This window comes from Pelecanus crispus, chromosome 2, assembly GCF_030463565.1.
Source record: "Pelecanus crispus isolate bPelCri1 chromosome 2, bPelCri1.pri, whole genome shotgun sequence".
Classification (NCBI taxonomy): domain Eukaryota; kingdom Metazoa; phylum Chordata; class Aves; order Pelecaniformes; family Pelecanidae; genus Pelecanus; species Pelecanus crispus.
The window spans coordinates 174,526,543-174,544,472 of record NC_134644.1 but is presented as its reverse complement, the minus strand read 5'-3'; the positions used below and the strand labels follow the sequence as shown (position 1 = coordinate 174,544,472).

General features: G+C 49.0%; 1 protein-coding gene across 1 annotated transcript; it reads right to left on the bottom strand.

Moving 5' to 3' along the window:
- Nucleotides 1-3,498: 3,498 nt before the first annotated feature.
- Nucleotides 3,499-17,021, bottom strand: LOC104027591 (ubiquitin carboxyl-terminal hydrolase CYLD). Its single transcript, XM_075704796.1, is given in 16 exon segments — nt 3,499-3,798; nt 4,240-4,459; nt 4,946-5,064; nt 5,258-5,366; nt 5,685-5,817; nt 6,900-6,966; nt 8,042-8,133; nt 9,454-9,564; nt 10,216-10,354; nt 12,980-13,133; nt 13,578-13,798; nt 14,631-14,700; nt 14,927-15,208; nt 15,288-15,753; nt 16,850-16,890; nt 16,893-17,021. Coding segments are annotated over 16 exon segments (2,538 nt in total). The 3' UTR covers nt 3,499-3,613.
- Between the last annotated feature and the right edge of the window lie 909 nt (nt 17,022-17,930).

Below are 17,930 nucleotides of genomic sequence, written 5' to 3'. Positions count from 1 at the left end.
CTTTTTATCCACTACGGCTACAGCCACACCACATGGCTGCCCTGGTCCTTCGAAACACTCATTGCCTTCAGCTTGAATGTTTAATTCAACATCCTTCACTTCACAGTTTATAACTGAGTAAAGTTGGAATGATAAAGCAATGCACCCAGCGGGTGCCTCACAGCCCCATTTTGTGGCATCCTAAGCCCCTAATTCCAGTCAAAATCCCTTTGTAGCTCCATTGGGCATTGGTCTCATGCCCAGACAATGACTGGTTGAAGGCTTTATCAAGACAGGGTCAAGAAAAGTTGTTGCATGGAATGGTAAAAAAACCTGCACAGACTGAATCTTCCACAAGACATGCGTATTTTCTCTAATCCTGCCCAAATCTGTAACGGGGAGATGGTAAATCTTTTCCCCTGAGCTTGTAAAATGGACAGACTGGGAACTGAGCCACCCAGCAGAAAGGTGCAGTGAGGGAGGGCAAGAGGGAAATCCCCAGTGAGACATACCTGCACATCCACAGGCACCAACCCTCTGCCTGCACTGCACGCCCTCCTAGGAACAGCCATGGTTTAGATCTTTGCAGCACGTGGTGGGGGTGGCAATTAAAGAGCTTAATGAACAAGGCCTGATGATGGTCTCTTGTTTCTAAAAACACCTAACAGGCTGGATATCCCTGTTGCGATGCTCCAGTTGTGGGCACTGTATCACACTTAGCGTTTTAAGAGAGGGGGGAGGGGGAAAAAAAAAAAACCAAAACAACCCCAAGAAACACTCCCAAGAAAAACCAAGAGCAGTTTGCTATTAAAACTTACATTTTTTTAGAGCAGAAGCACCAGAGATACAAGAGCCCAGCATACCTGAGTAGAGATTGTCCTGAGTTCTTAGAAGAGAAGGAATGAAGAGCAGCTTTAAGTAGATGAAGAAAGTGCGACAGCAGCACTGTCCGGCCCCTCGGCCCTCTCCACGGCCACAGAGGATCAGCCAGAGGCCGAAGTCAGTTCACAAGTGGGAGCAGGGCAAACCCATCCTCGGGACGATCTGTTGCTAGATCTGCCACCATCCCTCCTACCCCTAGACAGACTCCCAACCTCAGGTGCTTTGGCTTCACCTAGGACCACTTTGAGTTATCTCCAAGGATGGAGACTCCACCACCTCTCTGGGCAACCTGTGCCAGGGCTTGTCACCCTCACGGTGAAGAAGTGTTTCTTGATGTTCGGAGGGAACCTCCTGTGTTTCAGTTTGTGCCCATGGCCTCTGGTCACCATGAAGAAGATCCTGGCTTGGTCTTCTTTGCAGGTGCAAAGACCTTTCAGGTGTTTACTGACATTGCTGAGATCCCCCTGAACCTTCTCCAGGCTGAACACTCCCAGCTCTCTCAACCTTTCCTCATAGGAGAGGTGCTCCAGTCCCTTCATCTTCATGGCCCTTTGTTGGACTCTCTTCATCTCTCTCGTACTGGGAAGCCCAAAAGTGGACCCAGTGCTCCAGGTGTGGCCTTATCAGTGCTGAGCAGAGGGGAAGGATCCCCTCCCTTGACCCACTGGCAACACTTCTCTGAATGTAGTCCAGGACATTGTTCACCTTATCGCTCTCTACAACTACCTGAAAGGAGGTTGTAGTGAGGTGGGTGTTGGGCTCTTCTCCCAAGTAGTTAGCAATAGGACAAGAGGAAATGGGCTCAAGCTGCACCAGGGGAGGTTTAGGTTGGATATTAGGAAAAATTTCTTTACTGAAAGAGTGGCCAAGCATTGGAACAGGCTGCCCAGAGAGGTGGTGGAGTCACCATCCCTGGAAGTGTTCAAAAAACAGGCAGACATGGCGCTTTGGGACATGGTTTAGTGGGTATGGTGGTGTTGGGTTGATGGTTGGGCTGATGATCTTAGAGATCCTTTCCAGCCTTAATGATTCCTAGTTTTTACTTTCATTAGAAACTAATCCAGCCACCAAGCCAGGAAACATGAAATTATGACTACCCTTAATTGGTTTAGTGTGGACTTGGTAAGGTAGGTTAATGGTTGGACTGGATGATCTTCAAGGTCTTTTCCAACCTAAACGATTCTATGATTCTCTACCATGAGGACATCTTGCTGCCTCATGGTCAACTTGGTGTTGAGGCCCAAATGCTCAGCAAGGACATTTGGAAGCTGAATCAGACAGCATCGCTCTCTAAACATTAACTGTGAGTTAATGATCTGGGTTCGTTACACACCAGCTGTCCTTTGTAGCCACCACATACAGAAAGAAAGGACACGCCAAAAAGCCGATACAGCCATCAAGCTGTTGAGGTCCTAGTTAGCACCACAACCCTGCTGTCAGCAAAGATCCTAATCCACACGTATCACATGGCCCAAACCAAGAGGACCGATACAAAGCTACAGGCTGCATTATTACAATTACTGCACCCTGCATTAAAGAGGGGGGAAAAAAAAGAGCAGGAGGGAGATTATGGCTGCACATCTGGGGCTCCTGGACGCAGCCCTCAAGGTTTTGGTGTCCTGTCAGCGCAATCTGGAATCTGGGCAACCCAGTTCATAGCACTGATTCCCGTAACAGCTTCCCACTGCCATGACAGCATGTGCTTAATGGCAGAGAACCCCCAGTTTGCAAATTTAAGTTATTTAACTTAAGGAATACCACTTCCCACCCAGAGACCCTAAACCTTCCTGCAGTCACAGCAGAAAATCCAAGTGCTCGTTTTTTCCATTTTTGCCCTTGGAATTCTGTTAACTGATCTTTGGCACATATCTCCAAAGTAGATGCAAAGATGGGACAGTAAGTGCTAAAAGTGAGGTTAAACCACCCGATCATGTAGCAATAGTGCAGACTTTGCAAAAAAGAGGAAGCATAATGAGCTCATATGGTGCTCCTCTGCTCCATCTTTCTTTCAGTTTTGTTCTTTACAAAAATATGTATTTTTTTAAAGCATAGTTGCAGCTCAAGACATCCAATTAATCTCACGGTTGAAAATAAGGGATGGTGGGTAAAAGCGCCAGAGCATTAGTGCTGGATAAGGGAAGTGCAGACAATTCAAGGACGCAGCTTTAGGTGCGGGGTCACATCCCAGACCTCAAGAAAAACCCTTGTCCCGACCCATCTCTTCACGACACCGGTGCAGCTCACACCTCCTGTTTTTTTTCACTCTGGAAGTCCACGTGAGGATGTCTTCTGCAGGGCAAGGCTGTGGTTTTCTCGTGCTCTTTGCAAACCCGAGGATAACTGCTCATATTTTGGTTAGATGCTGGTCCTCAGCTTTGGAAGGAAGGGCTGGCAGGGAGAAAAGGATGTTGGGGAGAATTCTGAGGTAGCGCAGAGCTGCAGAGTGCCTGGGGAGGAAGGAGGGTGGAAAGGCAAGGTAGGAAGTGAGAATAAATTTGAGTGTAAATAATTCAGAGTCCAGGTCTGCCGGAAGTACAAACTATCACTCGATAACGCCAGGTACAGGATTTAAGAAACCTAGACAGGCTGACGTGGATAGCTTGATACCAGACACTGGAAGAGGTAAGAAGAGACAAAAGTGCAAGCTTGGTGCATCCAGGCTTGGCTGCTTTCACCGACTACGAGCTGCAGGGTTGATTCAAGCTCGCATTTCCAACGCCTCGCTGCTCTGCGGCACCAGCCCAAGGCAGTGTCATTTGTAAAGCGCCATCTTCTTGCTCTGGTACATGTACATGTAGGCGTCGCAGAAGAGGCGCTTGGCCACTCCATCCATGTCCCGAGGCTGCTCCAGGGCCAGCACAGCCAGTGGCAAGTCCAGGTATTTGGCAACTTCAGGACACAGCGTTACCGTGGGAATGTTGAAGCCGTTTTCATCACCTAACCCAGAAAGAAGGAGAAAAGTCCAAACCAGGTCCCAAGGGACAAGTACCTACAGCTCAAGCAGATACCATCATGCTCGATAGTTAATGTAGTGCCATAGCTGGGAGATCTGGAGGCCAACAACAAAGTGGGGAAGGACAGAACGCTCCTTGCCCACGTGGCAGCTGGTCCCAGCTGGCTCGACAAGTCCCTTGTTTGAACACAGCCAGAGGATGAAAGCACTAGGAGGAACTCGCATGTGCTTGGCCTGGCCATGCTCTGCTCTGGGGTCTACTTAAATGGTCACTGTTGAAAGCAGGGGCCAGAGAGAGCCTAAATCGTGTAGAGGGCCTCAGAGGAAGCCAGCACCTACGCAACAAGTATTGCAGACCCTTGCAGCCGCCCACCGCGCAGCACCCGGCTGCGATCAAAGCTCCGAGCCCACCGCCACGTCCTCACCATGCCTGTCAGCCATGCTGTCGAAGAACATCCAGTGTTCGTTCTCGGGGCCGTATTTCACAAAGGAGACGTAATGACTGGTCTCGATGCAGAGCACTGCGAAGAGCTCCATCTTCTCACGAGGGACCTGCTGGCTGCCCCGGGAGCTCCGGCTGTGAAACTCTTCTGGGACATGCAGCCTAGTTGGCTTGTGCATTTTGCGTCGGTAGTGGGAGTGAACCTGAGGAGAGATGACGGGGTGGCACTGCTGAGCGAGCAGAACTCAACCTGGCCTGCCAGAAAGAGGATTGCACAGGGGTCAGACTCCCAGTTTATTCCCCACTGAGCTGAATTCCATGGTCCCTACATTCCAGGGAATGGCATTGTGTCAACAGGTTGGTAGCTAGAAGCTGAGATGGGAGCCTGCCGCCCTCCAAGAAGGTCCAGAAAGCTGTAGGAATGCTCCTGGTGAGACAGCGTGGAGGGCCCAGCGCTCAGTCTGTGCAGGAACAGTGCTTATTTAGGCTCTGTGTAAGCAGAGGATTCAGTAACATGTGGCAGCTAACCCTGCTGACGCAGGCGGTGGGACCGATGCTCAGGAAGGGGCCCCTCTGTCCCCAACCTGAACGGCTGCAGGGACAGCAGGGGAACAGCAGGTATTTTGGGGGGTTCAATCTGCTGTCAGCCACCAAGGCAGATTTTGTGAGCAGCCAAAGAAAATGAATACCTGTCTGGAGCAGGAGCTGCAGAACTGCTTCAGGCCCGTAGCTGCAAATACCTTGTCTTTGAAACACTCCGAACACTCCAGGGTGGCGACATCGCCGCACACGCAGCACTCCCTGGGACCTGCAGGGGTGAGAGGATGTGTTTTTTCCACATCTTACCTGAAATCCAACTTGTCCTGCCAAAACTAGTGTTCAAGGAGGAAGAATCACACCATGATCCCACCTTACATCTTCTCACAACCCAAAGAGGCGAGACCTGTCACCTGGTTGCTCAGAGTCCCAGCCGGCGGCTTCACCATTGCCCAACAACTTACTGTCAAGCAGCAGATCTGTTATATCCAGCTCCAAGGAAGGAATGATTTTGCTGAACATTTTATATTCCTTCCCAAAACGTGGCATTTGGATAATGAAGCAAGATGGGATCTGGGAAAAGAAAAGCAAATGAGTTACCCTGCCAGAAAAGACAAGCCCCCAGGGACTCTTCTGTCCATATTGCTGCTGGGAGTAAAGACTTTCTGCTCCGGTTATTCATAAAACAGCAACAGGGAAAGCATAGCCCTCTTCCCAGGTCACGCTCGGATTCCCCGAGACCTCTCTCTTGTGGCTGTATCCTGCTGCTTTGCAGTGTTAGATATAAGCCATACTAGACCCACGGCAGGCTCACTGGCAGGCACAGGTACGTTGGAGAAAGCAAGAAAGAGGCAGCAGATAGCAGCGTAGGCGGAAGGTAGCTGGGCTCACCTCCACTAGCTTCAGATCAGAGGACAGGAAGGAGTGTTCCACTAACTGCTGCACGTCGGGAACCACCAGATCCTCCTGTTTGTCCATAAATATCTGGTAACAGTAACAGTCCTGCTCCTTCTGGCCTCCTGACCTGCAAGGAGTGGTCACGGGGCTTGTTTACATGGTGCCACAAACATCTGAGCTCCCAGAGAATGTACTGGTTTTGTCCTGCAAGAGCTTCTGGGCTGCTTGGTGCAACACTGACACGCAGCACTTTTTCCACCCAGAAGTACTAAACACATGTCATGAGAGGAGGATATGAGTACCGCCTTCAGTCTCATTATCCCTCCACAGCATTGCATCCTGCTCCTATGAGCAAAACTCGGTTTCGCCTCGTCAATGTAAATGTTAAAAGACATTTCAATATTTTTTAAAATCAACTGCGCTAACGGCACAATCCACAAAATCCGTCTCAGCTGAAAGATCTATTTATAACTGCCCATACAAAAGCCACAGAGCAAAACTGGGTGCATTCAAAAGGCGCGCTGTGTGCAGAAGATCTCCCACAACCCCTACATCCCTGAGCCAGCAGAAAAAGGATTTCCTTCAGATGACCCTCTGCAGGGGAGCTGCAGCACAGAGTCGTCTTTGTGCTCAGCCTTTCCGAGTACTCCACGATCTACGGCTTGACTGACGTCTCAACAAAGGAGCACAGAAATCCAACAATTCCCTTCTATGCTCCTGAACAGCACAGTTATTTTTGGCTTCCTTCAGCCTCTCATCCTCTTTGTAGAGTCCTGAAAAACTGCGACTGCATCCATGGACTGCCTGTTTTGAGAGGCTGCAGGACCTGAGCCAGCTTGACAGTCTGGACACATCCCAAATGCATCCAAAGGCTGTCAGATACTGCTGGCTCCGCACTGAAGTTGGACGCTACGTTTCTCAAACCACTGCTGGCTCTCCCTAAGGATGAGACAAGGGTTTTATCATCATTTTCTAAAGGGCGGCACCTCCAGGGAGAGTTTAGAATTGTCTTTTTCCTGGATGCGTCACCTGGGACAAGATCACAACAAGCAAGACCACACGGAGAACAGAGAGGAGCCGCACACAACTCACTGAGCCTGTGCCTCCAAAGCCTCGATGAAAAGGTGCAAGCAACACCTGGTGATCGTGAAGTGGGTAATTAACAAGCCTGGCCTGAGTAAATTGTATGGCTTAGATATGGAAACTTACTGCAGTTTCAAGAGTGGCTCTATTCCCAGGATCTGATGCATGATGAGATTGAGGAACTCCTCAGGATCTGGAAGGTGAGAGAAAGGCATGGGTCACACCACACCAGGAACGCTGCCGTGCCCCCACTGCATCCAGAAGGCAAAAGCTGCCCGATAAACATGAACCAGCATTTTGTGAATCTGGAAATCTCCTCTTTCACTCTAAGTAAGGGGACAATTGGGCTAACAGCTGAGAGCACTTGGTTAACGCATAAATCCCAGGGTGAGCATGAGAAAAAAAACCAAACCAGCCCTCAGATATTGCACTCTTACAGGCCGGGCCATCATAGCAACAGTATTTCAGAGACCTTAACGGACAGTTACTGCTAACACCAAAAATATAAACTCAAAGTGAAATCACGGACAGCTATGGAAATTCAAGAAACTGAACAGTTAAACTACCCCTGGCTAAAATAAATATACAGTAGTACAAACCATAAGTGCTGTTCACTGACAAGATACCTGCTGTTTCTGGAAGAATCAGTGCTACTTGTTTAGTATCCAGGTACTCAGAGGCTGTTGCAGTGATGTTTGGTATTGGTGTAATCCATTTCCTCGTCGTAAACTACATGGGGCCTTGCTGTGCGTGGATGGGAACGTGGGGATTGCAACCAGAGATTGGCGGGTTTCAGCTGTAGGTGTTTTCTGTCTTATTTTAACCAGTCTTTGAGGAATCTCAAATAACTTATCAGAACTCAAAGACAAGTTGATCTTGGCAAAATGATAAATCAAGCTGGATTCTAGCAGGGACACCAGGGATGGACTTAGGGTATAACTCAAAGTATAAAGGTCAAGGAAATTTCCCGTGTTTAAATTCTGTTCACACAGATCTTCTTCTCCTCTCCTGGCAATGGCTGCCACCAGGTAGAGACCCAGCAATTCCTATCTTTTCATCAGACTTCAGGACAAATTTCAGTTGAAAAGCCAGTATAGTTTTAAAAGCTGAAAGTATTTCACCCATACATTTTTACGTAAGTGAACAGCACAGCATGCATATTAATGCACGTGCCTGGGAGAAGCATACAATTAAGTTGTCAGCCTGGTGGCTGGATGAGGCGGCGCACAGCGAAGCAGCCCAAGGAAGGCCCCCCGAGAGCACATTACCTTTCTCAGCATTGGTAAAGCTCGAACACTGGCCCTTTTCAGTGAGCTGCTCCCTAAGGTGCATCACACTCCTAGCCCTGACGAAGCCAGTCCTAGAAACAAGAAGCAGCTACAGATGAGCTCTCCGGTGTATTTAAATCATAGAATGCTTTGCGGTGGAAGGGACTTTTAAAGATCACCTAGTCCAACCTCCCTGCCATGGGCAGGGACATTTCCCACTAGATCAGGTTGCTCAGAGCCCTGTCCAACCTGACCTTGAATATTTCCGGGGATGGGGCAACCACAACCTCTCAGGGCAACCTGGGCCAGTGTCTCACCACCCTCATCATAAGGAACATCTTCCTTATGTGCTATCTAAATGTACTCTCTTTCAATTTAAAACTGTTGCCCCTTGTCTTACCTCTTCAGGCCATGGTAAAACGGCTCTTTTCATCTCTCTTATGAACCCCCTTTCTATATTTAAAGGCCACAAGAAGGTCTCCCCGCAGCCTTCTCTTCTCCAGGCTGAACAACCCCAACTCTCTCAGCCTTTCTCCATACCAGAGGTGCTCCAGCTCTCTGATCATTTTTGTGGCCTCCTCTGGACCCGCTCCAAGAGGTCCATGTCTGTCCTGTGCTGGGGACCCCAGAGCTGAACACGGTGCTCCAGGGGGGGTCTCAGGACAGTGGAGTAGAGGGGGAGAATCCCCTCCCTCGACCTGCTGGCCACGCTGCTTTGGATACAGCCATGGAGATGATTGGCTTTCTGGGCTGTGAGCACAATGTTGCCAGCTCGTCTCCAAGTTTTAACCCCCCAGTCCTTCTCTGCAGGGCTGCTCTCAATCAGATCTCAGCATCACAGAATGCCCCAAGGTTGTATTTCTGCAATCCAGTGCCAGGACACTGGTCCTCAAGGAAGATGGTAATGTCTTCTGTTCAATCAGCTCTCCATGCCTCTCTTCCACACTTCTCTAGGGAGGATGAGGAAGGAGCCTGCTATCTTTGATACAAATTCCAGAGAATTTAGCTTTCGTGCCATGGTCTACCCTCATCCAGCCCGGCACTGCATACTGCCTTTGGGACTAACTGCTGCTGAAAGCAATGCCTGTGCTTCATCAGCTCCAGGGTTCCTCCACAGAGGTGGTCTCAACCCCAGGAACCCCCTTTCATCCTTTCACCGAGAACTACAGCTCACAAGGCTTACTTCTGAGCAGGGGAGACACATGCACATGCGGCAGGAGTCATGACAGCCTCGCAACCTGGGGAAGGGAACAACTGGATGTGAAACCTGATGTGAAGACCCTTGGATGTAGCTGGCAGGAGAAAGCCTCCAGGTAACCCTTTCCCTCAGTGACAGGTACCCTCTCGCAGGGCAGCAGAGAAGGTATGAAGGCAGATGGACGACTTCCAGGATTCCTACATATTATACTCACTTTCGAAGAGGATTAACAATCTCATCCCGTAGAATGCTCTGGACGTTCCTGTCACACAGTGGGAAGGGCTTGAAAAGCATGGAGTCCAGCACGGATGTACAGGAGAAGAGGCTGTGAAAAGAGGGTGCTGTGTAAGCTTGATGGGTTTGCAGCAACAGTTAGAACCAAACCGTTGTGCCTGGTGACAGTCGGTGGCTTTTATTTTCAACAGTCTACGCATGCAATTACAGGAAGGTGAGTGCCAGTGCGTCTCCGCAGTGAGACAAACCACATCTGGTTTAATAAACACTGGTAGTAAGCAAGGAAACAGCTCACAGAGAATGAAATCTCGTACTTTGCAGCCAAAACTGCTCATGGGGGGGGGGCACCACTGAGTCTTTTCCTCTCCAAACAGTGCTGCACAGTGAAGCTCAGACCTCCTGGGAAGTTTCTCTGAAACGTGTCCAGCCATTACCTCCAGTGACAGAGTCAGCATGGTCCAAGTCCAGAGAGCTACGATCTCTCACCACCCTGCATGACAGACACAGGGGTACCTTAGGTACTCACGAGGGGTATTTCATGGCCTCAGAAGCTACCAGATTAGGAAGGAGATAAAGCAGCAAGCATTGAGGCTGCATCCCTACACAGTTATATTCTGCTCTATACAGGGTAAATTTCCAGCCAACTTGGAAGTCCAGGGAAGCGCTGCAGTTTAGGGCTCTGCCCAATTAAAAAAAAAAAGCAGTCATTTAATGAAACGGCACCACCCAAGCAGGTCCTTACCTGAAGAGAGCTGCGTCCATATAGCAGGAATTACAGTGGCCTTGGATCCCCTTCATCCGCCCTCGCAGGACATGCACCGCTGCCTCGTTCCTGAGGGGAGGAAAACTCTCTGGAGCCTGTGGAAGAACTTCCTGCCCTCCTGCAAGAGAAGAGAGAGAAGCAACTCCCTTTAGCTTCTCACCTTGTCTGGGTCAGCTCTGCCCTTCCCCGATGCCCCAGAGATCTGTTCTGCTCAGAAGTCAGCACCACGCTGTTCTGTGCTGCTCCTGCTGGGACTCAGCCATGCTGGGATGAAGACTTGTCTCTTCAGTAATTCATCTCCTGGAAATCAAGACAAAACCAAACCATCTCTTCTTCACCAGAGACATGCCCTAGCAATCCATAACGCCTCTGCCATCGTTACGCCAAGTATAACAAAGACAAAAAGAGCTACAAACGAGCTGGTGCTGTGTTATACGCAAGCTTGGGATCTCTCTGTTGAAAGACCTGTGACCCCAGTAGCAAGGGGACAAGCAGGCAACTGTGCTTTAATAGCCTCATCCTGCTGACCAGTCGTCTCCTTAAGCTTCAAAAGTTCGCTTTCTCAATTTCATCTCTTCCGGTTTCTTCAGCATTCTCCCCTTGTAATTCAATCCCCTCTCTTCAGCATGTCCTTATGACATTCTTCCTTGTCCCTACTCCCAGTTTTTGGGCAGTCCCTATAGAAATCCTGTCTTCTTGTTTAAAGTGATCTCATGTCCCTCTAAATGGCTAGTTCACACTGTCTTCTCTGCTCTGGAGGAATTTCTTCCTGTTCAAATGAAAATACTGACCTGCTCTTCCCTGCACCTTCTTGCAAAAGTCTTACTGTCACATCAAGCTCTATGTTAAAATTGATTTAATCCTCTCTCCTTTTCCAAGCTCTCCCTTATTTCTCAGTCCCCAGGTGTAACACTGTTATCACCTGACATCCTGGCCACGGGCCTGTTATCCCCTCCAATTCTCGAGAGCCATGCGCTCAGCCTATATTTACATAACATTTAAGATACGGTAGCTAGGCCAGGCTACAACACTTGTCCACATTCAAATCTGAATTACCAAGACCTTTTCTTCTGCCCTGAAAACCACAGGCAGAAGAGCCCTGCCTTGCTTGCAGCATTCACAATGCCTTGCAAAGACTGTTGCTCAGGACTTCTATCTTCTGTTACCCCTCAACATTTCCTGCCAGCTTCCCCTTCCCCAAAACATTCATGCCACCGAGGCCTCGTTTTTAGAGCCACTCACAATATGTTGCCATATATTCAATGCCCTGGTCTACAGTTATCCTGGTATTAAATTACTGACCATCTCTCATACTTATAGAATCATAGAATCATTTAGGTTGGAAAAGACCCTTAAGATCATCCAGTCCAACCATTAGCCTAACACTACCAAGTCCACTACTAAACCAATTCAGGGGAGAGGAATAATTTCATGTTTCCTGGCTTGGTGGCTGGATTATTTTCTAATGAAAGTAAAAACTAGGAATCATTAAGGTTGGAAAGGCCCTCTAAGATCATCAGTCCAACCATCAACCCAACACCATCATGCCCACTAAACCATGTCCCAAAGCGCCACGTCTACCTGTTTTTTGAACACTTCCAGGGATGGGAACTCCACCACTTCTCTGGGCAGCCTGTTCCAATGCTTGACTACTCTTTCCATGAAGAAATTTTCCCCAATATCCAATCTAAATGTCCCCTGACACAGCTTAAGGCCATTTCCTCTTGTCCTATCGCTAACTACTTGGGAGAAGAGACCAACACCCACCTCACTACACCCTCCTTTCAGGTAGTTGTAGAGAGCAATAAGGTCTCCCCTCAGCCTCCTCTTCTCCAGGCTAAACACCCCCAGCTCCCTCAGCCGCTGCTCCCAGGACTTGTGCTCCAGACCCTTCACCAGCTCCGTTGCCCTTCTCTGGACACGCTCCAGCACCTCAATGTCTTTCTTGTAGTGAGGGGCCCAAAACTGGACACGGTATTTGAGGTGCGGCCTCACCAGCGCCGAGTACAGGGGGACAATCACCTCCCTGCTCCTGCTGGCCACACTATTCCTGACACAAGCCAGGATGCTGTTGGCCACCTTGGCCACCTGGGCACACTGCTGGCTCATGTTCAGCCGGCTGTCGACCAACACCCCCAGGTCCATTTCTGCCAGGCAGCTTCCCAGCCACTCTTCCCCAAGCCTGGAGCGTTGCATGGGGTTGTTGTGACCGAAGTGCAGGACCTGGCACTTGGCCTTGTTAAACCTCATACAATGGCCTCGGCCCATCGGTCCAGCCTGTCCAGGTCCCTCTGCAGGGCCATCCTACCCTCCAGCAGATCGACACTCCCACCCAGTTTGGTGTCATCTCCAAACTTACTGAGGGTGCACTCATTCAGATCCCCTCATCCAGATAGTTGATAAAGATATGAAACAAGGCTGGCCCCAAAACTGAGCCCTGGGGAACACCGCTCGTGACCGGTCGCCAGCTGGACTTAACTCCATTCACCACTACTCTCTGGGCTCGGCCACCCAGCCAGGTTTTTACCCAGCAAAGAGTACGCCCATCCAAGCCATGAGACACCTTGTGGGGCATTCCCTATAATTACCACCATGGCAACCTCAGCACCCTTAAAACTGACATCTTTTGGAACAAAGAAAGTGAAGAATATTAAACCAGTGATTAAGACACTGTGCAATGGGCTTCTCTGTAGTGTGCCCTGTCCCAGCACGGCACTGTCTCCCCTCTCCCCAGAGAACTTACTATAATCCACGAGTCTCACGTCATTGTTGCGCAAACACTGGAAGCGAACGTCGGGCTGGCAGGACTGCAGCTTCACGAAGAGGCCGCGCTTTGGAGCACAGTGGAAGTAGTATTTGCCCAGCCATTCACCAGCAGTGACACCCTTATCTTCATCCTGGGAAAAGAGCATTGAGGAATAACATGAGAGTAGGTTTTCCACGAATGATGCGCAATCCCTCATAGAGCCTTTTAATATCTTAAGAGCTGTGTACAAGTTTGGTCCCGTTTTGTTGACCGTTTTCATTTACTCTGGTTATGTTTTGAACATATTGATGCCGCTTGCAGGATTCATGATTGTTCTGTCCCACATTCCAGTAACATTGCTCCAGAAGAGAGCAAACCAACCCTCGTGATCATTCTGCAGGCTCTCCTCCCCAGCTTAAGGGAGAGCATAATTGTGTGCTTGCCCTCACAGTTCACGCTCTGGCACGTCAGAGGCCCAGCTCAAGCTGTGAGATACGCAGCTACAAGCTGAAGGTCTTCAAAGAGAAGAGAACAGCAACCAAGACCTGCCCGTTCTGATATACAATCTCACAGCAGGAAAAATTTTGCTCCTTACCAGTTCAACTCCTGCCATTTTGTGCTTAATTTGGGGCAGGTAGCCCAACCAGCGGATGATTCCCGACACCTGATTTCCCTTGTCCAAAGTGATCTGGACCATGGAGTTCACCTCCAGGGAGGAATTCCCACTTTCACACTCCTCACCGCTCTCGCTTATCTCTCGTTTCATTTGGTTTGGGTGTCCCAAGCCCATGTCGGACTCATACGGTAAAAACAAACCTAGTGGGCAATACAAAAATGGCAGGTGAGGTAGGAAGTCAACACCTAATGACAAACACCTCTGGATCTCACCTAATACCAGGTCTATTTTGAAATTACAGACCACATGGACAAGCATGAAGCCAAGCACCAGAGACACAAGGTGTAATTCCCAGTGATATGGCCAAGCTGGTCGAACAGGCTGAGAGAGGATGATCCTGCTCCTTGTTTCCCTGCTCAAGGCTGCACACTCCAGCCCCTCGCTGGCCCCGGAGCTAATGCCGCCCTTTACAGAGCCATTTCAGACTGCTGAAAAAGCAGCAGGGGGGTTATTTCCAAATTCTTTTTCTGCCTTTAGTGAGATGAATCAACTCAGTGAAGAGTCTAATGATGGCTCCCCTCGGGCTGGCCCTGACAGCCGCACCGTGTCTTTTGATGGCAACAGAGAGATTCCACTGATTTCTTGTCTTGTCCACTGACTCACACCATCGCTGCTGGCATCTGTGTCTTTCTGAGTTTGTCTGGCATTAGGATAAGGCTCCTGCTCCACCTTCTACAGCTAAATTAAAGACTCTTTAACCAGTGGTGGCTTTTCCCCTGGGAAATACTTCTGCACTGCAATCAGACTCTTTCTTCTTCTTCTTGATAAATGGGGAGACTCAGCTTTAGTTGCCTAATGCAGAGAACCAGAACTCGAGACTTTTCTATGGACCTTCTCTGCCTTCTGCACAACTTAATTGGGACTACGTGAAGCTTTTGTTGGACTTTCAGCTCATCAGTACCCTGCAGAGAAGAAATAAATGCTAAATCCCCAGGAATGTACACAGGGCAGGCACACCTGATGATAACCTACTTTGCAAGCTTTCCTTCACAACAGAGTCCATAGGGATTTCTCTGAAAATGTCAGTTGTTCCTTCTTCTTCCTGAAAGGAGAGAGGAAAAAAAAAAAAAAAAAATCTATCAGCTAAATGCTTGATCAGACATAGGGCATTCCTGGAATGCAAACCATTTTTCAAACAGGCCTGGAAAGTTTGCATGTAACCTCATGTCCCCTTTGGACATCCTCTCCGCTTCTCTTTAACGTCCCACCATAACATAGTTTTTAAAAAATCCCCCAAAACCAAGAAAAGGCAGCAAGACTGCTCTTACCGGACAAACTTTAACGAACCATTGGGTTCCCTCCCTGTAAACTGCCATCGCTATTCCTTTTGTGAGGACCTCGTCCACGTAGAAGCTAACCGCATCTCCCACTTTCACAGGAACCCCCTCCTCCATGTCTGGTTTTGGCTTCTGTTTTACATAGTCATCATCCGGCATGGGAGGAAACTGGATTCTGCTAAACGGCAGGAAGATCCCACAGTTCCGCTTACACTTGAAATACTCAGTACCATGATAAGATCCGTCGCTGCGCCCTCTGTTTTCACCCTCGCCCTGAAAACACGCCAGAAAGGCACGTTACATATGCAAACATAAAGAGAAAATAAGCAACTTACTTTCTTGGCCACTTTACCTGTAACTCCACCCCGAAGAAAAACGGAGACAGCACAGCCGAAGTGTTTTTGTAAATGCTCCCGATGTAGCGGATGATACCAGGGAAATGTTGCCGGTCGACCTCCACCATCACTTTTTGGCCTGGCACGGCCTGCAGAGCTGCTTCGAGGCTCAGCCTCTCCAAGAAGTAGTTCAAACGTTCATTGTGGCTGCCGATGGCCAGGAGGAAGGCAGCCATCTCTTCACGCACAGGCTGAAGGATTTCTACGTTTATGGTGACGGTGGAGCTGTCATCCAGCATGATGACTTTCAAGAAGCAAGCCGGGGGCCTGTCATCGGAGAAGTTGCGCAGGTAACTTCTCTCACTGCAGAAGCACACATTGCCAGCTTGAAAGTACTTGCTGCCATAGGCACAGTCTTCTGTCAGGATGTAATAGCAGTTTCCGTCTCCTGCTGAAGGCAGGAGGCTGGTCATCGTCATTCCCCTGGGTTGTAAGAAAGGAGAGAGTCACGCCAGTGAAGATACATGCTCAATATCACAGGATCTCAGAATTCAGGTTGGAAGAGGTCTTGAACCCAACCCCACACTCAAAGCAGGTTGCTCAAAGCCTCACCCAGTTGAGTTTTGAGCATCTCCAATGACAGAGATCCCACAGCCTCCCTGGTCCCTTGTTTCAGTGTTTATAGAATCATAGAATTGTTTTGGTTGGAAAAGACCTTTAAGATCATCCAGTCCAACCATTAGCCTAACACTACCAAGTCCACACTAAACCAATGCAGGGGAGAGGAATAATTTCATGTTTCCTGGCTTGGTGGCTGGATTAGTTTTTAATGAAAGTAAAAACTAGGAATCACTAAGGTTGGAAAGGCCCTCTAAGATCATCAGTCCAACCATCAACCCAACACCATCATGCCCACTAAACCATGTCCCAAAGCGCCACGTCTACCTGTTTTTTGAACACTTCCAGGGATGGGAACTCCACCACTTCTCTGGGCAGCCTGTTCCAATGCTTGGCCACTCCTTCAGTAAAGAAATTTTCCCTAATATCCAATCTAAACCTGCCCTGACACAACTTGAGGCCATTTCCTCTCGTCCTATCGCTAACTACTTGGGAGAAGAGACCAACACCCACCTCACTACACCCTCCTTTCAGGCAGTTGGAGAGAGCGATAAGGTCTCCCCTCAGCCTCCTCTTCTCCAGGCTAAACAACCCCAGTTCCCTCAGCCACTCCTCATCAGCCCTGTGCTCCAGACCCTTCACCAGCTTCGTTGCCCTTCTCTGGACACACTCCAGCACCTCAGTGTCCTTCTTGTGCTGAGGGGCCCAAAACTGGACACGGTATTTGAGGTGCGGCCTCACCAGTGCCGAGTACAGGGGAACAATCACCTCCCTGCTCCTGCTGGCCACACTATTCCTGACACAAGCCAGGATGCTGTTGGCCGCCTTGGCCACCTGGGCACACTGCTGGCTCATGTTCAGCCGGCTGTCGACCAACACCCCCAGGTCCATTTCTGCCAGGCAGCTTTCCAGCCACTCTTGATGACCCTCATGGTGGAAAAGAAAAAAAATTCCATCTAACCAAGGTTTCCCATGTTCATGCTTGTCCCTGTTGCCTCTTGTCCCCTCACTGTGCATCCACGGGATGAGTTTGGCTCTGTCTTCTCTACTAGCCCCTCCCAGTAAGAAGTTGCAAAGAGCAGCATCTCGTCCGTCCTGTTCTCTACCACACTGTACAGCCAGAACGGCCTCATTAAATTCCACCTCCTGCTTTCTTTTCATACTTACTTGCAGGAGCGGAGCAAAGGCTAAATTCTGCCTTTTAAAAATTCTCTAAAAAAGGAGTTCTCGTCTGCGACTAGAGCTCTTCAATGTTGTGTTAAAGCACATGAATATTCAAAACATGTGCAAAGCACAGCACCTACTGCATTACTATGGTGAGGCACTAAAGGTCACCATCTTTCAAAACAAATATATTGAAAGCAATTCAAATATCTGGACTCAGAAGTGCATTTTCAAATTAAATTTGAGTTAAATTAAAGTTAACTAAGTTTTCATACAATTTACCCCTCCACATCTCACTTCTGACGATACCACGCACAGCCAGGACCCCGACTTTTTGTTACAACATAAAAAATGGGTGAATATAGAAACTTCTCCCTGCAGGTGGACAGGACTGGTTAGCCCAACCTGGCCAATACAGAGGAAATAAGAGACCTGCCCGTTTCTAGGCCACGGAGGAAATTAAGAAAGAAAAAAAAAAGAAAAAAAAAAGATGCTTCCATTATGGGCTACCTGGTAGAAGTTTCTTAAAAGTTCAAAGCGGAGAGAGGAGGAATTGAGCAAATGCAATTAAGGGAAGTAGAAACACACTTGGGGCATCGCAGCAGGAAGCACGAACACAGCCGTTTGCATGAAAAATAAACGGATGGGTTGGGAGGAAAACGTAGGCAGAGCTCGAACAGAAAGGGTGTGCAGAGCTCAGCAAGGAGGAGGGCAGCGTTACTGGGGACTTCACTGGAGATTAATGTCAAGAGAGCTCATTTGGATTAGGAAAACATAAATCACTGCGCGTGCTGGAAAAAGAATCACCCGATGCCTGATCAGATCCTGAAGCTTTCCTTGTGTTCCTTGCTCATCGTGGCAGTTTCCTACAGGATCCA